General features: G+C 34.2%; 1 protein-coding gene across 2 annotated transcripts; it reads left to right on the top strand.

Moving 5' to 3' along the window:
• Positions 1–13,380: 13,380 nt before the first annotated feature.
• Positions 13,381–19,046, top strand: LOC105420676 (GDSL esterase/lipase At5g45910). 2 transcript variants are annotated; one of them, XM_020667414.2, is made up of 5 exons: positions 13,381–13,771; positions 14,729–14,950; positions 16,612–16,760; positions 17,886–18,162; positions 18,500–19,046. In XM_020667414.2, exons 1-5 carry the CDS (start codon positions 13,465–13,467, stop codon positions 18,733–18,735), a joined length of 1,191 nt encoding a protein of 396 aa, XP_020523073.1. In that variant the 5' UTR covers positions 13,381–13,464; the 3' UTR covers positions 18,736–19,046. The 2 variants fall into 2 exon arrangements, with proteins under 2 accessions (XP_020523073.1, XP_088726727.1); XM_088870601.1 differs by lacking the exon at positions 14,729–14,950.
• The last annotated feature ends 7,540 nt before the right edge of the window (positions 19,047–26,586 follow it).

The raw sequence follows: 26,586 nt of genomic DNA, 5'->3' as shown, positions 1-26,586 counted from the left end.
GAACGGGATTAGCGGTCCAGCTTCAATCTCGAACCAGGAAAGCTAATTTCGACCAAACTAGGTAACCACCCTTAAATCTCTACAAAACCCTAACTCCAAAATAATTAGGCTCAACCCTAATTTTTACCAACCCTTAGATTAGATCATGAAAGAGAGAGAGAAAAAACATAAGAGAGTAGAGAAAGGGGCGTGGCCCCTAGGGAAGAGAGAGAGAGTTTATGGGAGAGAGAGATGTGTTGAGATGGGGGAAAAGCACTTCTATTTATAGTGAAATTTAGGTCTAGAGTTTCTTTAGGGTTTCCCATACTTTGCCTCTTTCTTGAGATTAAATATAGACCGTTGATCAATGTGACTTGTGGGGTAAGAGATCTGAGCCATCCATTCTATAGATGGGCCATCAACATTATAGAAGGTGCAATAACCATTATCCCCCATTCCTTAAACCATTTTCCCATCATTATATTTAAATAAATTAAATCCATTAAAGATATAATGCATATCATATATGGCATATTCCATCTCATATTTTCCATAAGAATATTTCAATAATATCAAGTCAAGACATTCCTTCAATAATCAAGATAAGATATGATCAATATTTCCTAATCAATATTTGACCACATGCTACAAGATGTAGTCACCATATTTAACAAACTTGAAGACAAAGCAACAAGATAAGCTATCCAAGGGTGAGGCGTGCCACCCATGTATGGCATGTGGGGCCCCCACCTAATACCCACATGGTGGGTCCATGTGCATCATGGGCTCCCATGTATTTTTTTTTTAATAAATATTTTAAAATTTAAACAAAATGAATTTTAAAACATTATAACTTTGTAAATTAATAACTTCACTTTTATAAGTCCAAAAATAAGAAATAAAATATCAAATGACTTACAAAAATTCAAATAATAAATCTAAAATAATTTAATAATAAAATCAACACAATTAAATTAATATGATAGGAAGTGGATCCATGTGGTTCAGGAATTCAATCAATGATCACGGGGTACTCCACCTTCAACTGTGGACTACAGACCACACTTGCATTATCGAACTGACCCAGTGTTTCTTATGACCCACAGTCCAAGCAAGGGCTCATTAGCGGGTCACTGAAGTTTGGCCTATGAGCCAAGGAGTCGAAATCCCAGTCTGTGGATTACAGGTCCTCCCCTAGAGGCAAGTCAGTATCACCACGACCTGATGCGATCACAGCTCTATGACGCATAGAGGTATCTCTCGCACATGCATATGCTTCACCCAAAGGTGGATATCTAGCATTCTCGAACGATCTGTCTATATGTATGCCGTGTGATGGAACAAAGATGAGGTTTTGGCCCTCGTCTCTGTAGGCCTACCATCACACACAATGGTTACACAGTCTCTTGGCTCACTCATCTAGGCATAAGCTCCGACCTTATCAAGAGCTAACCCAAAAACCCTTCTCGGTTTACTTTTTAGGCCTAGGTACCTTGGGTTTTCCAATCAACTGGCCTATATCGTCAAGCACAGATCGTTATCCGCAAATATCATTTGCTTAGTATGGTCTTCGAGGGACCACACTCCCACTGAGTTTATGTTCCACTATAGTAAATATTTTTCATTACACACTCATAAGGCCTTTAAAGGCCACATAAACCCAACATCTCTCACTTGTCCTTTGAAGGCCTTACATTCCCTCTTCCTTACTTTCTCTCATCCCTTTCTCTCTCATATGTCCTACCAAAACATTAGGGACAACTCCTTTAGTTAGAGGGTATGCAATCATCAAATCTGTAGATATGTAATTGATCTCGATCTTTTTCAATCTCACCTTATTTCTTAGGTGATAGAAGTATGACTTGATATGCTTGGAATTCTTGTGAAATCGAGGTTTTTTAGAGACACAAATAGCCGCCGTGTTATCGCGAAAAATTCTTACCGCCTCACAACGTACATGATGGAAATTAAGTTGATTATGAAACTTCTTAATCCACACAACCTCCTTGGCTACTAGATAGAATGCCACATACTCGGATTCCATGATGGATAAAACCACAATATCTTGTTTCTTTGACTTCCCAGAAACCGTATCCCCTGCAAGTATAAACACATACTTAGATGTAGACTTCTCAGCATCTGGATCGGCGAAATAGCTTGCATCTGAATATTCCTCTATTGTTATTTCAGTTCTCCCCTTATATGTAAGCGCATAGTTCATGGTCCCCTTTAAATATCTGAGAATTCTTTTTACTGCTTTCCAATGCTCCTCTCTTGGGTTGCTTTGGAAACGGCTCATTAGACTAATGAAGAAGGACAAGTCAGGCTTTGTTCCCATCATGGCGTACATAAGGGATCCAACTGCACTCCTGTATGACACTCTCTCCATGACTCTTATATCCATGTCTTCAGTAAGACACATTTTATTACTAAGCTTCGTCTTTTTGTCAATTGGAGTTGACATGGGCTTACACATACTCATACCAAATTTTTCCAGTATCCTCTTACAGTAGGTTGCCTGGAAAAGTTGAATAGTCTTCTCTTTCATGTTTCTTATTATTTTGATGCCCAACACATATGAAGCTTCTCCAAGATCTTTCATATCGAAGTGTTGTGCAAGGAAATTTTTCGTCTCTACTACTAGGGCAATTGAGCTACTAACAATTAACATATCATCCACATATAACGATACAAAGATCACATCACTCCCACTGACCTTTTGATATATACAATAATCCTCATTATTTGTAGAAAATCCTACAAGAGCAAGAGTCTCTTGAAATTTTGTGCACCACTGTCGCAATGCTTGTTTCCGGCCATAAAGGGATTTATTAAGTTTTCATACAAGGTTTTCTTTATCTTTCTCCTCAAATCCTTCAGGTTGGGTCATGTAAATTTTTTCTTCCAAATCCCCATTTAGAAAAGTTGTTTTGACGTCCATTTGATGAACCTCAAAGTCAAAATGGGTTGTTATAGCTATAAGGATTTGGATGGGTGAAAATTTGACAACAGGGGAAAACGTTTCCTCATAATCTATCCCTTCTTTCTGGGTGAAACCCTTTGCAAACAACCTAGCTTTGTGTTTTTTTATTTTCCCTTCAGAGTTCTACTTTTTCTTGAAAATCCACTTACAACCAATGACTTGACGTTTTTTAGGTAGGGTTACTAATTCCCATACATGGTTTTGGTTAATGGAAGCATACTCATCTTTCATGGCTTCTACTCAATATTCTCTTTCAGAACAGGTCAAAGCTTCACAGTGAGTTCTAGGTTCTGAATCTAAATCTTCCCCAACCTTATCAAAATGTTCTCCAAGGTAGACAAAATGTTCTAGGTAAAGAGGTGGCCTACTGACTCGGTTACTTCGTTTTGGTTCAGGTAAATGTTCACTTTCTTTAAGGAGTTCAGAAACAGGTTGGGTTGGTTTAGAAGTTTCAGGTTCAAGGTCTCGAACTACATCCTTGTTTTTGGCCTCCTCATAAAAGTTGGCTTATTTTCTACTCACCCTTGTTTCTAGGAACTCTTCCTTAAAGAAGTGAGCATCGCGACTTTCAATAACTGTACCAATTTCACGATTGTAGAATCGATACCCCTGACCATGATCTAAGTAACCAATGAAACACCTATGTAATCTTATGCTAAGGAAATACAATTTTTTTTTTTTTTTAATAATCACCCCTTATAATTTTGGCAATAAGATCACTCACAAGTGGTCTTATTACAAACAATAGAAATTCCAAAAAACAAATAACATATCAACAAAATAAATCTCAACTACTTGATGCCATTCATACAACCTAATACTGTACTTAAGAATATAAAATAAAAGAATAAACAATTAAAAGAAAAGATGTTAGAAATTACCTCAAACGCGCTTTTTACACCCCACACCGATATAATCTTATGCCGGGGAAATACAATTTTTTTTTTTTTTTAATAATCACCCCTTATAATTTTGGCAACAAGATCACTCACAAGTGGTCTTATTACAAACAATAGAAATTCCAAAAAAAACATAACATATCAATAAAATAAATCTCAACTACTTGATGCCATTCATACAACCTAATACTGTGCTTGAGAATGTAAAATAAAAGAACAAACAATTAAAGGAAAAGATATCAGAGATTACCTCAAACAGGCTTTTTACACCCCACACCGAGTCACCACATCCAATGGCGCGAGATCAAAGGTCCAGCTTCAATCTCGAACCAGAAAAGCTAATTTCGGCCAAACTAGGTAATCACCCTGAAATCTCTATAAAACCCTACTTCCAAAATAATTAGGCTCAAACCCTAATTTTCCCAACCCTTAGATTAGATCATGAGAGAGAGAGAGAGAGAGAAAATAAGAGAGTAGACCGAGGGGCGTGGCCCTTAAGCAAGAGAAAGAACGTTTATGGGAGAGAGAGAGAAGTGTGTTGAGAAGAGGGGAGAGCACCCCTATTTATAGTGAAATTTAGGTCAGGGTTTCCCATACTTTGCCTCTTTCTTGAGATTAAATATAGACCGTTGATCAATGTGACTTGTGGGGTGAGAGATCTGAGCCATCCATTCTATAGATGGGCCATCAACATTATGGAAGGTGCACGAACCATTATCCCCCATTCTTTAAACCATTTTCCCATCAATATATTTAAATAAATTAAATCCATTAAAGATATAATGCATATCATATATTGCATATTCCATCTCATATTTTCCATAAGAATATTTCAATAATATCAAGTCAAGATATTCCTTCAATAATCAAGATAAGATATGATCAATATTTCCTAATCAATATTTGACCACATGCTACAAGATGTAGTTACCATATTTAACAAACTTGAAGACAAAGCAACAAGATAAGCTATCCAAGGGTGCGGCGTGCCACCCATGTATGGCATGTGGGGCCCCCACCTAATACCTACATGGTGGGGCCATGTGCACCATGGGCTCCCATGTATTTTTTTTTTAATAAATATTTTAAAATTTAAACAAAATGAATTTTAAAACATTATAACTTTGTAAATTAATAACTTCATTTTTATAAGTCCAAAAATAAGAAATAAAATATCAAATGACTTTCAAAAATTCAAATAATAAAATCAACACAATTAAATTAATATGATGGGAAGTGGATCCATATGGTTCAAGAATTCAATCAACGATCACGGGATACTCCACTTTCAACTGGGACTACAGACCACACTTGCTTTATCGAACTGACCCAGTGTTTCCCATGACCCACAGTTCAAGCAGAGGCTCATTAGTGGGTCACCAAAGTTTGGTCGATGAGCCAAGGAGTCGCAATCCCAGTCTATGGATTACAGGTCCTCCCTTATAGATAAGTCAATGTCATCACGACCTGATACGATCACAGCTCTATGACGCATAGAGGTATCTCTCGCACATGCATATGTTTCACCCAAAGGTGGATATCTAACTTTTCCGAACGATCTATCTATATGCATGCCGTGTGATGGAACAATGATGGGTTTTTGCCCCCGTCTCTGAAGGCCTACCATCACATACAAGGGTCACACAGTCCCTCGGCTCACTCATCTAGGCATAAGCTCCGACATCATCAAGGGCTAAACCAAAAACTTTTCTCAGTTTATTTTTTATGCCCAGGTACCTTGGGTTTTCCAACCGACTAGCCTAGATCATCAAGCACAGTTCGTTACCTACAAATATCATTTGCTTAGTATGGTCTTCGAGGGACCACACTCCCACTGAGTTTATATTCCACTATAGTAAATGTTTTTCATTACACACTCATAAGGCTTTTAAAAGCCACATAAACCCAACAAATACAAGTGTATAATATAAAGGAAAAAGTTTATATAAGGTGTCAGCCTCATCCTATAGAAATAAGGGATATTTCAAAAACAAAACCTATAAAATATTGTTTTGATATTAGAAAACCCTCAAATTGAGCATCTCAACCTCAAGATGTATGGGTTTGAAAAAGAAAATGATTTCAAATCTTGAAAATAGTGTATCTTGTAACACATTATCATGACGATCATTTTTCAATATTTTCAAGTGTTTATAAGTTTGCTGCATTATTTTTGGATTTTTAGATTTTGTAATTAGGGATAGAAAGAGATTTCCAGGCTGCTACAAAAGTTTTCCATTACCAAAGCAGCATTTTTTAGTGAGATTTGTGTGGAGAAAGAGGATGCCACAATACCGGAACAATCCACTTCTCAATTAATGTAACACTGGCACACTAACTCAAGACTCACAACCAAAGAGATAGATAAGGAACAATCAAGATGAGGTGAAAAAATAATAATTTTTCATTCAATGATGAAAAATAAGGTACACAAAAGCAACACAAACTTTAAATATGTGACCCAAGTTTCCCCACCTTTTTACAATCATATTTACTATAATAACTATCCACTTACAATAATAACTACTAACCAGTTAGTAGTTCCACTACTTCTTATTATACAAAATTACAAATAAACTTCTCTACCTCACTCAAAATAAAATAATATAAAACCTAATATAATTTTTTAAAAATATACTTTAACAAATTTAACATTCTAGAGGTATCCCTTACTTTTGATTATTTAAAGTTGAGGCCTTATATAAACCATGTTCAAATGTAAAACATAAGAGATATATTTGAAGAAAAAAAATTACATAAAGTTGCAATCTTACTTGTAAAGATAAATTTGCAAAAATCTATACTATCTATTTTATTTCAAAGGTGTAGATTTGATATTTATTTTAAAAGATGTGTCATTTTTTACACAGCTTTAAAAAATGTGATAAATATATTGCATCCAACTAAAATAGATGGTATCAAACACAACAAGGTTACTTCGAAATATAGAGTTTCCACCTATATAAACGACACTTATCTCATAGTGATGTACAGCGTTTTAAAAAATGCCGAGTCGAACCGGACTCGCCCGGTTCGACTCGAAATTCGCGAAAAGGGACCGGATCGGTTGAAAAATCGGAAATCGTCCGATTCTAGAGAGAACCGGACGATTCCGCACAGTGACTCGCCGATTCACTGTACGGAATCGGCGAGTCCGAACAGTGAATCGGCGAGTCCGTACGGATTTTTTTTATTTTTTTTTTATTTTTATTTTTTTTTATTTTTTTATTTTTTGTAATTCATGATAGATTTTTTTGTAATACTTGATCGATTTTTTTGTAATCCATGATCGAATTGTTTTTGTTTTTTTGTAATCCATGATCGAATTTTTTGGTTTTTTGTAACCCATAATAGAATTTTTTGTAATCCATGATCGAAATGTTTGTTTTCTTTTCTTGTAATCCATGATCGCTTTTTTTGTTTTTTTTTTTTTTTTGTAACCCATGATAGAATTTTTTGTAATCCATGATCGAATGTTTTGTAATACATGATCGAAATGTTTGTTTTTTTTTTGTAATCCATGATCGAAATGTTTGTTTTTTTTTTTGTAATCCATGATTGAATTTTTTGTTTTTTGCTTTTTTTGTAACCCATGATAGAGTTTTTTGTAATCCATGATTGAATTTTTTGTAATCCATGATCGAACTGTTTTTTCCTTTTTTTGTAATCCATGATTGAATTTTTTGTTTTTTTTTGTTTGTTTTTTTTTGTAATCCATGATCGAATTTTATGTAATCCATGATCGAATTTTATGTAATCCATGATTGAATTTTTTGAAAATTTGTGATTTTTTTTTTTAATCCATGATCGAATTTTTTTTTGTAATCCATGATAGAATTTTTTGAAAATTTGTGATTTTTTTTTTAATCCATGATCTATTTTTTTGAAAATTTGTTTTTTTTTTTTTTAATCCATATTATTCAAAGAGAAAATGAGAGAGATGATGATTCTGAGGCCACCCTATCCCAGCCATATTATTCACATATCGAGTCCCAACAGCAACAGTGTAGGGATGAGCACGAAATACTGTAAATTAAATGCTGAATGGCGATTCATGCAGGGAAAGAACATATCAATATTCGCATATTCATTCAAAAACATGAAAATTCTTAATGGAGTACCCTCATTTTTTATTGAATTCCTAAAAAAAAATATTTATAATGAATTTTAATAATTTTTTCGAATTTTTTAAGCTTTATTCTGACCGATTCACCCGATTCCCGATCCGAATCGTCGATTCGCCGATCCGGATCTGTTTTTTGGAAGCCCGATCCGGATCACCGATCCGTTTTTTAAACCATTGGTGATGTATATTAAAATAAGAAAAAGATCGATAAAATTCCCATTTTAGTATCTAAAATCAAAATCTGTTCCTTCCATAAAAGTACGAAATGGTGTGAGGTAGGCATAGAAGGGAAGGACTATTTCATTATCATTAAGATTTGTCATCAAAGGTGGGCTCCTATTGTGGAGAAGCGAGCACAATCCTAATGGTCAATGATGACTGCACTTTTGGATCCTGCTCCTCCTGTAAAGTACCGAAAGCCCTCCGAGTGGAAAACGTCAAGCCCGATGGCGGGTCAAGGCCGATGGCGGGTGGAGAGTGAGTTTGCACGTCTCACGCTTATTTAATTTAATTTAATTTAATACGAGGAGAATATTTACTTTTAGCAGGAGGTCATAATCGCCTTCAGGAAGATTTTGAATTGAGTAGTTGTAAGTGTGTTATTGATTAGATTCAAAAGCCAAAATAAAATGTTTAAACTTCGTGACATATTTTAAGCCATCCAATTTGACATATAACAGCTGAGAATAATTGTGACCTCCTTATAACAATGATAAATGGTTTCATAATATATTATTTTTATTTAATTTGCACAAGCCACCACGAACCAATTCAATATATTTCTTTCTCGTCACCTATATTATGTGCTCCTAAGAGCATTAATGTGGATATACCATATAAAGAGGATTTTTTTGTCTATCTAAAATTTTGGGAACCACGTGAAGAGAAGAAATAATAGAAGGTGGGTTGACCAATCTTTTTTGTAGTTTTTACATGTTAGAGCATTTCTATTTTAGAAAAAATTTTAGGATCCATTAGGACCAGGACGATCATGCCAGATCCCCTAGTTTCATTGACTAATATTAAAATATTATTGATAGTCACCTTTGTGACACCTCAAAGAACTTATCACAACATCCCCTATAAGGTGTTCCCCACGTGCGGTTAACAAATTCCGGGAGGGGAGACTAAATTTATTTACCAGGGGACAACACGGGGCTAAGGCGTGACCAAGATTAAGAAGTGAATTTATTACTTCTTGATATAATTTATGTATAAACCGTGTTTCTTTTTTTTTCTTTTTTTTTTTTTTGGTCAGAATTCTAAATTTTTATTTTTGAATTGGACGCCGTTAGCATGCGGCCAAGCCCGCATATGTTGAAATGCCACCTTAGCAATAAATATATTTTTTAAAGGAAATGTTTATATAGAGCCGAGGCTCTAAACAATCAAATTAGAGCGCACCTCAAAAATTTCACTAGAAAAGGTTGCTTTGATACCCAAATAGCTTCAAATTGATCATATCGACATCAAGATGCATGGATATAAGAAAAAAATGGATTTCATTTTTGAAAATAATGCATCTTGTAATGCATTTTTGGACTGTCAATTTTCAAGATTTTCAAGTTTTCATAGATCTACTTGATCTACACTATTTTTTAAGCTTTAAATTTTATAATTAGATATGAAAATATATTTTAAGGCTATCACATGATTTCCAATATTGAAACCACATTTCTGGACACTATTTGAAGGTGCGCTCTACTTTGATTGTTTAGAGCCTCGGCTCCATACAACCCATTTTTTAAATATAATTTGATCCTAAATTTTAGAGAAAATGTACTCTTTAAAATGGAGATCATGAATATGAAAGAAAATAAATTTTGAAAACTAGAAATAATAATTATATCAAAAAAACATTTGTATTGTTAGTTATAATTGTTTTTGGATGGACCACCTATTTGCATCCATCTTTAATATGAATACTTTATAACTCCGGACTGCATATTATAGAAATACTGTCCAGCCCGTATGAAACAATTGTTTTTTTAAATTTAGGAATTATGAAACTTATATATTCTCTTATTTTTTGTCTAGTGGTGCATTGTTCGTGTAAAATTATCAGTTTTCCATTATTTATACAAATTTTGATTTTAAAAATTTTGGGATAGTTTTTAAGTTCACCCTCAATTAAAGTGACAGTGCTTTTCAGAGGGATTACACATAATATATTGAAAATTTCTTATACTAATATCACACTCTAAACAATATTAGTCGTCTCAAGTAACAACATTGAGTAAACAACCATGACATGAACTAGTTGAATAATAATCTCATAAAGTCACCTATCAAGAAATTGGTATTTTTAATACCAATATCTCACAAGGGCATAGTTTTCGCGAGATGTTGGTTGAAATAACCGATTCCTCACACTAAAACCCCTTTCGACGTATTTATTTATTTATTTTAGTATCATTAGCTCACCAAATGAGTCCCCCCATAACATATTGGTGCTTTCGAAGATCAACATCTTATCACTATGAGATATCGGCATTCATAACTATCAATATCTCATAGAGTATTCAAAGTTAGAGCTTGTTATTAAAAAATACTACAGTATTTTCGTAATTAGTTTCACTAAAAATCTCTTTAATTTTGATACAGGGGCAAATTTAAAAATGTGAAAGCTTTTTGTGTGACCCCAACCACATATAATGATATATGACCCTACTTGTCAGCCATCCGATTTGAATCGACGGCAAGGACTACTCATGTCATAATGTCATGCCAAAACACTGTTTGATTATTAATGTTTTTTCTACCAAATCTTTTTGGCTGAAATTTAGGACATCGCAACTCCTTATTGGGGCAACCTAGCAAAAAATTTAAAATAAAATTACTTTTTATGAAAATACATGACCAAGTACCCCTAAAAGTTTTAGTGGTATTCTGGTAATTTTTCATCTTAAAAAATATTTTTATTATTTTCATCATGTGCACCTTTTTCATATATTTGCATGCCAAAAATTTTGCTGCAAAATGGTTTATAAAATAAAGATTAAAAAAATATAACACTTTGATCCATCGGATCAAGAAGACGCTCGAGAGCCAGCTTCACAGTGTGACTCAAGCCATCTCAGCCATCTACTCAAATTTAACTAGTGTGATTAGATTTCACTGCATATTTGATAGGATCATATGGAAAGCTTTCCTATTGCCCTTTGCCCAACGATGGATTCTAGGTGTGTACTTTGACAGGCTCTTTCGAAAATGTCATAAGGAAAAAAAAATAAAAATTACGATGTTTCTAACTGTTTATTACCGAATGAGTTCATTTTCCACAATTTGGCAACCTTTTCATTTCCCCATAATTGCCCACCTGTCTCGCAATTACAACACGGACAGGAGAGAAATACATATATTTTCAAATGTTTTTCTATAACTATTTACTCCTGCGTGAGTATATATCTATTTACTCCCTCAGCCAACATACATGCTAAGGATGCCTTTTGTTGAAATTATTCAAATTCGAGAATAATCTCATCAAAAGAATTTTATAAATAAAATCTCTATAAACTAAAAGAAAATAATGTGTCAATAGTGAATAGAGACCGTCCAATTTTTTAATGGCTAGATCTAAGTGCCACAGAACTCAAATTTAATTTTTTTTTTTTTTAAATAATCTAGTAATTGCTACATGGTTCACAAAACTTTAGACTAAAAAAAAAGGATGTGGTTTGTATAAGACCTAGTCTCTGAAGTCTGAACAATCAAAGTTAAGGGCACCTTCAAATAGTGTCAAAAGATATTTCAATATTAGAAATCTTCGTGATGGCCTGAAAATTTATTTTCAACTCTAATTATATACTTTGAAACAACAAAAATAGTATACATCGAGCAGATTTATAAACACTTGAAAACCTTGAAAATTGACGGTCTGAAAATGCATTGCAGGATACACTATTTTCAAGACTTGAAATCTAATTTTTTTCATATCTATGCATCTTGAGGTTGCGATGATCAATTTAAGGGTTTTATTGGCACTGAAACAACTTCTTTTAGTTATATTTTTGAAGTACCATTAATTTGATTGTTTAGGGCCTCGCCATCATATAAGTTTTTGCCAAACAAAAATCATTGTAGCTAGGAGTTTTGATTGAGGAAGTAGATGCACAATGACCTTGGAGTTCATTGTATGCGATGTTAAAGAACATTTGTAAACTTGTGTATTTCCCTCCAAATTTGACCAATATTTTGACACACTACTATATACAATGTATAAAGGACCTGGTTTCTATGCGGCTAAGTCCGCATCTATAGAAATGCGGGTCTATTAAAAAATCCATTTTTTAGATGGATTTTAAGACTTAATTTTTAATGACATGTAATATCTAACATGGAGATCATGAATATGAAAAAATAAATAAATTTTAAAACTTAAAATAATAATTCTAGTAAGAAAACATTTGGACAGTTAGTTTCCAGTGTTTTTAGATGGGAACACTTGGCCGTTTCGGTACCTGGAAATCTATTTTATGAAAATAGATTACAAGGAAATATGAACTTGAAGGGTAATTCATTTTGCTCGCGTCCTCTAATAAAAAGACAGCCTTTAAACGCTCTTTCTATCTCTTATTTCCCTCTCCCTCTCTCTCTAAAATCCGATTTCCAAACGCCGGTTCTCTTAATGCTGCCTAGAAATTAATTTTCTGGCGATTTTTCTGGCAGATTCAAGGTAAGACAATGATCCCAATTTTTACTCTTTTTTTTCATAATTTGGTAATATTATTTGGAGGAATTTAGGTGAAGATTGATCTTAGTATTTGATGATCTATTCTTCTTCTTGTTCTTGTTCTTCTTCTTCTTTTTCTTTTTCCTTTTGGAATTAGCGGTGAATATTGGATACTCTTTCTAAGTGAATTGGGAATATTGAATTCGGTTTAAGTTTTTATTTAAGAATATTTAGTTTTTTATGGGAATTTGTTGATGATCTTTTTATTTCTGTGAATTTATTTATCGGATTTAAGGGTTTTGGGGGGTTTTATGAGTATGGGCAATTTTTTTTATTTCTTATTGAGTTTCTTTTGATCTTGTTTACAATGAAAATACCTATTTCTTTTGGAAAGTAAACAGTGATACAACCCAAACAGTAAGATACTACCCAAACAGTAACAATGTATTTTCGATGTTATATTTAGATACTACCAAACAATAACCATCTATTTGCTGGTAATATATTATGCCAACAATATATTTCATAAAAAATCTATTACTTGCATCCATCTTTAAGATAGATTCTTTGCACTTTTTGGCCCGCCAGCCCACATAAACAATTTTTCATGCATAAATCATATTTGAAAACATCTGTACTTCGCTCCAATTTTGACCAACATTTTGATGCACTACAATTCATTGGATTTTACATCCAATGAGTGATTGTGACCTCTCCCTTATTTCAATGAGGGCAAAGTAATAGGAAACGTTCAAAGGAACAGTAACATACTCAAAATCAATAAGAGAGGAAGAGAACCCCAGTCATGGCCATAGTTGTAAGAGAGAGGCCGAGCCAAAAAGCAGACCTCCTTTCCATGGCCTCACCATTGTTGATCCTCTCTCTCCTCCTCCTCTTCTCTCTCAACACTGCACAGGAGATGAAGGCAAAGCCCGAGTTCGAGTGTCACACAGCGTTGTTCAGTTTTGGAGACTCGCTCACTGATACGGGAAACCTCAAATATGTGGAACACGACCAATTCATCGGCATATGGAGCCTCCCTTATGGAGAGACCTTCTTTCATAGGCCCACTGGCCGCTGTTCTGATGGCCGATTGATTGTTGATTTCTTCGGTATTTTCTCTCTCTTCCCCTCTTGTCTCTCTTACCCAGCATTTTTTGACTCGGATTCGATCGAGTTACTCCGATTACCATGTACCTGTTTTGTTTATATATTATCATTCGCAATCTTATTCATGTTGTGCCTAAGTGGCTTGTTCATCACTACATGCGTTGATGATACCTCATGTCTACGGTTCAAAACTTCACAGGCACGATCTCATCATCATTTATAGTTTTTTTTTAATTAATTGGAGTCGGTTACACCAATTCTGATCCGTTATTCTGTTTTATTAAACGCCATACCCTCAACCCACAGCAAGAACAAAGTCTCATATCTTTTTGGACTACTTCCAACCGTGTCCCCATAAGTTATCATATATCTTTTCGGACTACTTCCATCCACGTCCTCATAATTCATTATATCTTTTCGAACTACTTTCAACCACGTCTTTTTGAATTTACTTCTTGCACTTTTCAATCCTTCCACTTGAACTAACTCGTACTTCCTAACAGGTCCTATAATTGGTCAGGCCTCGTCTTCTTATAAAAAGATCCATTGCAATTTACTAATACGCTACTTACATGTTATTGTTAAGTCTAGGTATTTTACTATATATAAACTTTATTTATGTTCATTATTATTTTTTCTTTTTTTTAGTATAATATGAACTTAGGCCGAGTGACTCGCCTCAATCAGAATCCTAAGTACCTTGACCGACTCGATTTTTTGAATATTGCTCCTACCCTGTTGTCCATCTCCATTTCCCCAATTAAGAACCCACCCAAGAGAAACACAATCTAAAAAGAGAATATGCATCCATCTATATTCTTTAGAGAGAGAGAATGGAGTGAATGCGGTGTTTATTTCTGCCCTATAGAGAGAGAGTATGTATTTATGTTAGAGAGAGAGACGATGTATATTAAAATTTTGACTTTTGATTGTTTTGGTTTGGGTGCATATATGTGAAGCCCAAGGGTTGGGGCTTCCTATGCTGCAACCTTATCTCTCTGGCTTTCATGGCGCCGTTGAGTTCAAAAAGGGGGCAAATTTCGCAGTGGCAGGAGCAACGGCCCTGACTCCCTCATTGTTGAGAGAGAAAGGTGTTGAGAAATTGTCCACCAATATCTCCCTTGAGAATCAGCTCCAGTGGTTCTACCAATTGCTACCTTCCATATGCCATCCAAATAATGGTAAGGACTTCTCTCTCATCCAAATTCCTTCGCAAGTGTTCTTGGCCTCGGCCGCATCCACTCATAATGGGCCGAGAACTTAAGACATCCCGCAAAGGGCATTTTATATAGGGAAAAGTTTGTATAGAGCCGAGGTTCTAAACAATCACATTTGACCCTACCTCAAGAACTTTGTTAGACGAGATTGTTTTGATGCCCAAAAGTCCTCAAATTGATCATCTTGACATCAAAATGTATGGACATAAGAAAAAAATTGATTTTAAGTTTTGGAAATAATGTATTTTGTAATGTATTTTTTTACCGTCAATTTTCAAGATTTTCAAGTTTTCATAGATCTATTGATTTACACTATTTTTTAAGCTTTAAACTTTATAAATAAAAATATTTCTTGTGTTGAAACCACATTTCTCCACGCTATTTAAAGGTAGGCTCCAATTTGATTGTTTAGAGCCTAGACTCTATACAAACTGCACCCTTTTATATGTGGGAAAAGTTTATATAGAGCCGGGGCTCTAAACAATTAAAATTTGAACATACCTCAAAAATTTAACTAAAAGAGGTTGTTTTTGATACTCAAATAACTTCAAATCGATCATTTCGACATCAAGAATTTGAGCCTACCTCAAAAATTTAACTAAAAGAGGTTGTTTTGATACTCAAATTTCTTCAAATCGATCATCTTGACATCAAGATGCATGGACATGAGAAAAAAATGGATTTCAAGTTTTGAAAATAGTGCATTTTGTAATACATTTTTTTACCGTCAATTTTCAAGATTTGCAAGTTTTCATAAATCTGCACAATCTACACTATTTTTTAAGCTTTAAACTTTATAAATAAGTATAAAAATACATTTTAAAACTATAACAAAGGCTTTTAATATTGAAACAACATTTCTCGATACTATTTGAAAGTAGGTTTTAATTTGATTGTTTAGAGCTTAGGCTCTGTACAAACCGTACCTATATATATAGAATTGCGTAACCATCATGTCATTCAATATTCGATTAAAAAAAAGTTGGACGTAATGTCTTTTTCTTTATTTTTTTTTAAATCCAAGGCTCAAGTACTTTGGTACGGACCAAATATCTCTCTGTGTGACGGGGCAAAAAAAAGCAGGACCCTATCGACTATAACCCAAAGTCTTCTTCTTCCTGGCCGAATTTCTTTATCTCTAGAGTCTAAATAATGGTGGTAACTCATCTCTCTCTATCATGGTTTTCAAACTTGGAGCTGCTCAGCAGAGCTACATCGTAAAAATTTAGTCTTTTTTTAAAAAAATATACCTTTTTTGCTAAATTATAGTACAAATTTTCATTTTTTTAATGTTTATTGCAAATATAAATTATGGTAGAAATTATGGTTTAGTTTGATTTTTTAAGTTTTTTAACAAATATTTTATTGTTTTTACTGTTTAATCCTTTTTCCGACTGGTACGCTACTTATACGACTCTAGTGATTTTTTAGTTTTTTTTTCCTTTTTCTTTCTAACCCAAATTCCTCTTTTTCCAATACAAATACCTCTCTATTTCTTAATAAATTTAGTTCATCTCTCTCTCTCTTCTTTTAGACTTTTAGTAGTTGAAATATCTTTTTTTCTTTTACTTGGTTGGATTACTCGGTGAAATTTATTGGCATTGATTTCTTGTTTTAATGGGTAGAGTGCGAAGAGTACATGAAGAAGTCAATGTTTCTGGTAGGAGAGATCGGAACCAACGATTATTACTACGCCTTAAATCAAGGGAAGACGATTGACGAGGTTAAGGCTTTTGTGCCCGACATTGTTACTACAATAATGAAAACTGTCGAGGTATGTACTGAAATTAGTGGAGGAAAAATCGAACCGGAATTGTTAACTTGATTGGGGCTAAAAGTGGTTCAACCGGCCAAACCGATAAACCAGCCAGTTCAACACCTAAGCCTCAGCTACCAATTTAGATTTCCATTCTCGCTAATGCATTAAAAAACCATTAACTATTTCTGAAAATGTGTGAGATTTCCATTCTCGCTAATGCATTAAAAAACCATTAACTATTTCTGAAAATGTGTGGGGCCTGTATACCCCATTGATTTAACCAAAAAAAAAACAAAAAAGCATTTGATTCCTTTTCAAAAACAAAAATACGAGCTTAAGATCGAATCAATCGTCAAATACCATGATCAATTTATTAATGAGATAAACAAATTACAGCTAGAGAGAAACTACGTAGAGAAGTAATAATTAGGCCATCTTCTTCATTCACATTAAAATAAGCATAATGCCCTTTCAAGACCCCAAATCCAATAAAAGAAAAGCAAAAAAGTCTATTATACTTGTGATGCCGTACGCTCTGAGACCTTGTAGGTTGCTCACTTTCTACGTATTACCCCAGCATTTTTTTAAAGGCAAATTTATCAAATTACTCTGAATAATTTAATTTTATACCCATTCTTTAGATTTAATTCCAAAATACCTATTAAGAAACACCTACTCGGCCAAATAAATTGCCTCAGCCAACGTCCGAGTACCTTGGCTGAATCTATCTTTTGAATACTTATTACAAATGGGTAAAATGTTGAATACTTAACATTTTATGAGTCTTTAAATAAATTTCCCATTTTAAAAGTAAAATTTTGAACTCTTAAGTTCATTTTCAAACTATAGAATAAAGAGAAAGTATAACAACAAACAACTCTAAGAATCTTAAAGGTTCGACGTTTTTGTACAACCAAAATTTTTTAACCATACATTAATAGAAATCTCTAAAATTCCCTTAAAATTTAGCAAAAACTCTATAGTATCATACTCTACATACTTACATCTCAATAACTATCTAATTTCTAGAAACATTTAATTATTTTAAAAAGTGGTACTCAAGTATCCTTTATCACATTAATGGGGACATCCCTTGTTCTAGGTGGGTTCCAGCTCTTAGCAAGTGCCTGTTTGTTGCAGGGATTGATCCAAAAAGGTGCCAGGACTTTGGTGGTCCCTGGGACCTTTCCAATGGGGTGTTGGACATGCCTCTTAACTATCTTTCCTAGTGATAACAGCAGCGACTACGATCCACAATCCGGATGTCTGATCCCCTTAAACAATTTTGCGAGCTTCCATAACTCGAAGCTCCAAGATGGAATCCAAGCAATGAGAAAGAAATTCCCACAAGCGAACATTATCTACGCCAATTACTATAACGCCTTCTTGCGCTTCTTCGAATCACCTGAGCTCTATGGTAACTCATCTCACTTGCCGGATTGTTTAAAGGTTTTTGTTCAGGATAATTGAAATTAGATATGGATTAGCATTTTCTCACCGTACAAGGGAAAGAACTATGGTCCATATGACTATGGGAACAGTATGTCAATAGGCATTATTGCTCTCCACTTGAGGGTTTGTAACCTTGGATTGCAACAACATATTGATGGCATGGTCATGACCCCGGAGACCATACTATTACCATGATCATATGGGCCATGGTGTATTTTGCTTACATAAAGTACAATAGAAATACATTGGAAAGCAACTAAGGATCATGTAAATTTTTGCTGAAGTCGGTGTTTTTTCTTCAGGGTTCCCCAAGGACACAGTTCACTCAGCATGTTGTGGAGTCGGAGGACCATATAATTATGATCCTACTCGCACTTGTGGCCAACCTGAGGTGCCCTCATGTGGAAATCCAAGCATGCGTGTGATTTGGGATGGATTACATCCAACTGAAGCTGCATCTAAGCATGTGTTCAGGGCTTTATCCAGTGGGGAATTTCTACACCCCAATATTCAATTTTCCCGCCAACCTTGTGCTTGACCCGAAAACTTTTCATTGGTGGTTGATTTGGTTTGCCCGAAAAGAAATATTTTAATACCAATTGGTTTTAGTACATCCTTTCACATCAATTGACAACTTATTGATGTAAAAATATTCTTATATTTGACCGTATAAGAGATTTTCTTCATATATACGCGAACCAAACGTGCGTCATAGAGGAAATAGGTTTCCCCTGTCAAGTTAAGGGTATTACCTCATAGTTCCTGTCTTTTGGTTCCTTTTTTTGGTTTATTTTTTCCTTATTGTTGGGGCTTCTCGATAAATACAATAAATACTGTTTCCAATTAAAATGATGTGTTTTGATCATTGGCACAGATTGAAATAAATGACGGCTTCCTTTTGCCTTTGTATGAAACCCTTTAAATTCAACTTAGCCTTCAGGGAGCACAATTTATCTAAATGGATAGGTCTGGCAATGTGCCAGGTGGCTCATCAAAATGGATAGGGCTGGCAATGGGCCGGGTGGCCCGGCCTACCCGGTTGCCTAGGCCTTAAAAATAGACGGCCTGGGCTACAAACTGTGGCCCAAGAGCAGGGCTAGGGCCAGTGCCAGCCCAGTTCGGCTTGGCCTAGAGCGAGGGCCAAGGTTGGCTTTTCCCAGCCCTAGCTCATTGTCACCTTTTTCTTTTTTTTAGTTCATTGTTACACTTTTTTTTTTTTTTTTTGAGTTAGTCAATGTAGAAAGTCCTTACCTTTGATAAGAATTGAGGTTAAGACAGCGTTCCAAATCGCCAAGCGCTAACCAGTTAAACTCGGGCTCTTTTCCTCCCGTTACCGTCCTTACAAATGAAAGGATACCAACCAATTAAACCTAAAGATGAAAGAGAGATTGTCAAGTTAGGCATGGGCTTTAGTGGTACATATATTACTTATATATCTCTGGAATTTATCAAAAAAATTCAAACGAGTTAACGTACCCCTCTTTTATTTACCCCAAAAAAAAAAACTCGTGAGAGCACGCGTGCTTTGTCTTGGTGTGAAAAGTGAGGCGAATGAGAAGAGAAACGACAGAATTGTGATTTTATGGGAAATAGTTTACAAGGGTGAGGCTATAAACAATCAAATTAAGGTACACCATTAAAATTCATTAGAAGAGATTGTTTTGATGCTTAAAAATTCTGAAATCGATCATCTTGACCTCAAGATGTATGAACATGAGAAAAAATATATATCAAGTCCTAGAAACATAGTATCTTGTAATGTATTTTTTAGACCGTCAATTTTCAGTATTTTCGAATGTTAATTGATATACTCATCTACATTATTTTTAAAGCTTTTAAAGTTTATAATTAGAAACGAAAATATATTTTTAGCATATCACAAAGTTTTCCAATACTAAAACAACATCTTTCGATACTATTTGAAGGTGCACCTTACTTTGATTGTTTAGGGACTCAGCCTTATTATACAAACCACACCCAACTTTATATTAATAAGAAAAACCCAAAGATTTTATAATCCCATGGGAGTGTACTATCTATTCACTCCCCCAGGTAAACCCAATAGAGGAGTAATTTTAGGAACCCAAGTTTTGAGGATGTAACCTTTCAACCCATAGACTAACCTCAATAAAAAACAAAAAAAAATCCTAATTGAACTCTCTCTACGTACTAAAAAATAATGGCTCAAACTTGGACATAGACCATCCAATTTTTGAAGGGCCAGATTTCAAGATCATAGTGTGAAACTTGATATTCATTTTTTTTTTTCCTTTAAAAATAATCATCTAGTGATTATTGGTGATTTCCAAAATTTTAAACTGAAAGTTTCTCCCATATAGGTCATTTTATTCACATAGTAGATTGCAATATGCTTATGGCATATGCTCCTTAATTATAAAAAACGCTATCATAATAGAAACAAATAAATAAAAGAAAAATACATCCGTATATCTTATTTAGGTGTAGGGTATACTATTTTTCCTATAGACCTAGGGTTTTAAAAACTTTTTAGCCTCATAGATTTTTTGAAAAGCATATATTTTTAACTTCATCCACCCAATTTGCTGCTTTTAACCATTTGCCCAAACAAAATCTTAAAAAACATCTCTATTTTTTTACTAAACCTTTCTATAAGTCTATATTTATCTTTTTCTCAGGTGTGTCGGAAGCTACTTTCACAGTCATCTACTCGTCTAGCGGCTTTAGGTAGATATCCATTCACAAAGGGGGATAGAGATGTTATAGAGAAAGAAATAAAGAAGTTGTATAGAGATATTTAGTAGTCAATAGAAGTGTCTTTTTAGCTTTTATTTGGGCAAAACGTATAGCCAAAAAGGAGCAAACGGAATCTAGGGATTATAATATATATTTTTAAAAAAACTCATATTGCCAAAAAGTCTTAAAATCCAGAATTTATATAAAAAAAATGTAAACCAAAATAAGATCTACGAAGAAATTTTTCCATAAATAATTACCAGTCCCTTGTCCAGCTGTCCCCTTCGTCCACCTTGTTTGAACGAGGAAGGAGTGCCGGTCAAAGTTCAAACCATGAAGTTCGTTTGAAGTTGTCGAAATCTCTGTAGACTACCTCACAAAATAAAAGGTCAATTGGATTGACCAAACCTTGGGAGACGATAGAAGGTCGAATTTATTCACACCTTCCCATTTATTGAACCAAAAAGTTGGGAGAAGGGTACCTACGATACAACTCGAGATATCGTGAGCCATTACAATCATAGTCTTAAGTAGTCAAAATGATAATGTGTTGGGGTTGGGGTTGCGGTGGTATCACTATTTGTGCCTAAGTTAAGGCCTAGACATTTATTTTCACTTAATGCATTTGAAAACCACTAACGATTAGAAAAAAAGAAGAAGTAGGAGTTCATCATCTCTGGTGAATCACCAAAAAAAACTCAAGAAGGTCAAAATTGGTTATTCTTGAAAAGTATCTAGGTGAAAATTGTTATCAAACGTGCTAAATATTTTCATTTCTTCATCGTCAAAGTCTTTTTCCAATTAATTAGGGTCGGCAATACGAATCGTGGTACGTGCTTTATTAAGAGTTATGCCCACTTTGAGAATAAAAGTCCCCATATGTTTTCTCACTACTTCCAACCACGTCTTTTTGGGCCTACCTTCTACCCTTTTGGAGCCTTCCACTATAGTTAATTCGGACTTCCTAACAGGTGATGCATTGGGGTTTACATCACACATGACCAGCCCATTTAAGTTTACTTTCTCACATCTTATAACTCATTGATGCCGTACCTAAATTTTTCCAAAATTTAATCCAAAATAGAATTTTCTTTAATGGCGATCCAAAAATTACTTCAACTTCATGTCTTCTTACTTCTTAATCTCACCTTTTTGGGTTACGTCTGTGTCATTGTGAATATAATATCACTTAGGGACTAACTCCATCTATTGTAAACTTTCATGCTAACTCCTCAGGTAAACCTCCACACAAATTGATCTATTCGATGTAGGGTCGTTAACGGCAGGCCCTAGACCGAGCCTAGCCCGAGGTAGTATAGGGTAGTAGGCCCTGCCTACGCCCAGAAATTTAATTTTGGGCCGATCACTGGGCTGTTCTGTATTCATAATTACAAGCATTGACCGAGTGGCAAGCCTGGTAAGAAAAAAAGATAGGGCGAGGCCAGTCTATGTATAGCTATGCAAATGTTATTTACTATATGAAATATATATCCTCAAATGTTTTGGGCCTACCAATTTTAGCCCGCGTTGGTATGGGCTACCAAGCGTCGCCTTGTCCCGGCCCTTAGGCCACATCATGCGGTCCAAACCCTAGTTTTTTTTTAAGACCGGGCTAAACTGACTGCTCCGAGTTGCCACCCCTAGTAAGATTGAGTTCTCGCAAAATATATGAAATATATATCCCCAAATGTTTTGGGCCTACCAATTTTAGCCTGTGTTGGCATGGGCTACCAAGAGTCGCGGGCCTCCCTCAGGCTACACATCATGTGACCCAAACCCTAGTTTTTTTTAAGACAGGGCTAAACTGACTGCTCCGAGTTGCCACCCCTAATAAGATTGAGTTCTCGCAAAAATCCCGACCTTTTTTTTATACTTGGTGCATTGGATTGTTTACTAAGATCAAAATAGGGTTTGGGCCTGGAAAAATTCCGTGGAAGGGCATCGTTGCAAATATTTGAACGAGAGTAGGCGTTATTTTTGTGAGGATTGAGTCTCAAACTTACGTGGGCCGTCTCTTGGTAGTTTCTTTCAACGGTGAATTAGTTGCTCCCATAAAGGCGTACAATGATGTTCTAGGGTTCCTGGAATATTCGCTGGCGCACTCATAAGTAATTCAAAATCCCTTGATTATGCTAAGTATTACATAAATAGCTCTAGTGAATGAATTTTTATGGGTAAACTTCACCTTTAAGCAGACCCCAATTAACTGAAAAAAGACTTTGATGATGATGTTTAACAAATGGTGTAATTTCTTCATATATTTAAAATTTTGATCTCTTGAAACAAAACTCTAAATAAAACAAGAAAAAACAAAAACATAGAAATATCATCAACAGTTTTCATAATTAGTATTTTTAATTTTTAAAAACTCTCAATAAAACAAGAAAAAATAAAAACACAGAAATATCGTTGGCGGTTTTTCATAAGTAGTATTTTTAATTTTTATATCGGTACATTTTTATCCAAACTTTTTATTTGAATGTTCATTCAATCTTTTATCAAAACTCAAGTATAAGAAATAATAAATAGATGACGTTTTTATAAGTTCTAGGCTTTATGAAAACAAAGCAATGCCTCACCTCAAATCCTCCTTTGAAAAGTACTCTCGACGACTGAAATCTCTATGATAGCTTTAAAATCAATTTTCAATACTGACAATAAATATGAAGCTAAAAACATATGTACAAATATTGCGGATCTTTGAACACTTATTTTTAAAGTAAAATGGTCCGTCTAGATAAGTTCTTATAATATACATTATTTTTCGAGCTTGAAATTTTAGTCTTTTTCACAATCATATAATGTTCAAATCAAGATGATCGACTTAAAGGTTTTCCAATACTTGACTTGCAATTTTCATTGAGTTATGAAGTGAGGATTTATTTAACTTGATAGAAATGCAGCCCTATCAAACCATTTTCTATAATTAAATAGAGGGATAATTTCATCGTATTAAGTACACAACTTTTATATTTTTTTTTTTTCTTTTTTTTTCGCTAAAGAATAATGGGGTTGCCATTGTTTTCAACTGGATGGGAAATACAAGGGGACATTTTTCTTTTCTTTCCTTTTTTTTTCACTAAAGAATAATGGAGTTGCCATTGTTTTCAACTCGCTGGGAAATACACAGGACCTAAACGCAACGTGTAAAATTAGGGTTAAGTATTTTCGCTTAGCTAAATCTGAACCAAAAAATTAATTTGACCAGCAACATGGTGGTCTCTTGTTTTTTTTTTTTCTTTTCAAATAATTTTCATAGATTTTTAATGTATATTATTTCAAATATTTTCAAATGAACTTTATAGATTTTAAATATTTTTCTTCTTTCTTTTTTTCTTTTCTTTATTTTTTTTCCTACCAGTATTTCTAAATTATTCTTAATTTCCATAATTCGATGGTGGAATATAGAAAGTAATAAATAAAGGGAAGTATCTCGGTATAACTATTTTGGTGTATCATTTCCCTGTAGATTCAGGGTTTTAAAATTTTTATAGTGGCATAGGTTTTTAAAAAAATATATCATCTAACCTCGACCCAATTTACCTCTTTTGTCTGCACATTTTTGCCCAAATAAAAACTGCAAAGACATCTCTCTGTCTACTAAACCTCTCTCTATACAATGTCTTCACAGTATCTACTCCTCTAGCTACTTTCGGTAGAAAAGGATTCACAAGGAGAGAGATGTAATGGAGAGAGAAAGACATTGTATAAAAAGAAGTTTAATAGACAGATAGATGTCTTTTTAGTTTTTGTTTGGACAAAAAACGAGCCATCAAAAAGGATAAATTAGGTACACTGGTTAAATGATATATTTTTAAAAAAACCTATGCAGTCAAAAAGTTTTTAAATCCATGAGTCTATAAAAAAAATGGTACACCAAAATAGATAGTGTAGATATTTTCCCATAAATAAATTACCAGCCCCTTCTCGAGTTGTCCCCTTCATCCATGTTGTTTGAATGAGGAAGGAGAGTTGTTCAAAGTTCAAACCATGAAGTTCTCGAAACGTATGTAGACCAACATATGAAAACAAAAGGTCAGTTGGATTGACCAAAAATTGGGAGGTGATAAATGGTCAAATTTATGCACACCCTTCCATGTAATGGACCAAAAAGTGGGGAGAAGAAGACGTACGATGCCGCTCGAGAGATCATGAGACGTTACAATCACAACTCAAATAAGTCAAAATTGATTTGCTTCTTTTTATTTTATTTGAAAGAGTATGGAAAATTAATTTATGTGACCCCAAACTTTAGTTTTTTTTAAGGTCCACCCAACCCATTGCCACCCCTAATGAGATGGAGTTGTCACACAAATCCCGACTTTTTTATAGTATTGGATTGCTTAGCTAAGATGAAAATAGGGTTTGGGTCATGCAAAATACCCTGGAAGGGCATCCTCGCAAATATTTTAACGAGAGTGGGCGTTATTTTTGTGAGAAAAGAGTTTTAAAACTTACTTACGTGGGCCGCCTCTTGGTACTTGCAACGGTGTGCTCGTGGCGAAGAACAATTCTCCTGGAGCATAAAGGCGTCCAATGCCGTTCGAGAATTGCAGGAATATTCGTTAGCGCACACGTAAGCAATTCAAAGTCCCTTGGTTAAGCTAAATATTACATAAATAGCCCTATTGAATTAGGTATTAACTCCGGGTGTAATTTCTCCATATAATTTTGGAAACTCAAAATAAAAGCATAGGAATACCGTTGGGTGTTTTTCAGAACTAGTTTTTCAATTATTCATAAAGTCATACATTTTTATCCAAACTTTTTATTTGAAGGAAAAGGTTTATATAATGATGAGGCTCTAATCAATCAAAAATTAAGACACGCCTCAAAAGTTCACTAAAAGAAGTTGTTCATCTAAAAAATCCTCAAATTGATCATCTCGACCTCAAGATATATAGACATGAGAAAAAATGAATTTTAAGTCATAGAAATAGTGCATCTTGTAATACATTTTCGGACAGTCAAATTTCAAGTTCTTCAAGTATTCATAGATGTGCTCGATCTACACCATTTTTTGAAGCTTTAAATTTTATAATTAGATATGAAAATAAATTTTTAAAGCATCACAAAGATTTCCAGTACTGAAACAACATCTTTTAATACTATATGAAAGTGTGCCTTACTTTGATTGTTTAGGGGCCAACCTTAGACAAACCACACCCTTACTTGAATGTTCACTCAATTTTTTATAACTCAAGTATAAGAAATAATAAATAATGGGATATTTCACCATATTAAATGCACAACTTTATTTATTTTTTCTCTATCTTTTTTAACAAAAAAATAAAGGAAAAATTTATATAAGTGCGAGGCTCTAAACAATCAAATTCGAGCAACCTCAAAAATTTCACTAGAAGAGGTTGTTTTGATGCCAAAATATCCTCATATTAATCGTCAACATCATGATGTATGAACATGACAAAAAAATGGATTTCAAGTTTTAGAAATAGTGCATCTTATAATGCATTTTTTTACCGTCAATTTTCAAGATTTTTAAGTTTTCGTAGATCTGCTCGATCTGCACTATTTTTAAGCTTGGAATTTTATAATTAGAGATGAAATATATTTTAAGACTATCACAGTTTTTTTTTTTTTTTGGCATAAAAATTTGGGGGAGTAGCCCCTTGGCCCAGTTTTCATTAATAAAAATGGAAAAAATTACATCATA

This window comes from Amborella trichopoda, chromosome 6 (genome assembly GCF_054954075.1).
Source record: "Amborella trichopoda isolate Santa Cruz 75 chromosome 6, AtrichopodaSantaCruz75HAP2 v2.0, whole genome shotgun sequence".
Taxonomy (NCBI): Eukaryota; Viridiplantae; Streptophyta; class Magnoliopsida; order Amborellales; family Amborellaceae; genus Amborella; species Amborella trichopoda.
The sequence above is the reverse complement of the archived record's forward strand: the minus strand, read 5'-3'. Positions and strand labels throughout refer to the sequence as shown.

What these genes read in the sequence shown, in the direction of transcription:
- LOC105420676 (XM_020667414.2), top strand. Translation starts at nt 13,465, where the DNA reads ATGGCCATAGTTGTAAGAGAGAGGCCGAGCCAAAAAGCAGACCTCCTT. An exon ending in CATATGCCATCCAAATAATG is followed by an intron (nt 14,951 to 16,611) that starts GTAAGGACTTCT and finishes TTTAATGGGTAG; the next exon opens with AGTGCGAAGAGTACATGAAG. An exon ending in CGAATCACCTGAGCTCTATG is followed by an intron (nt 18,163 to 18,499) that starts GTAACTCATCTC and finishes TTTTTTCTTCAG; the next exon opens with GGTTCCCCAAGGACACAGTT.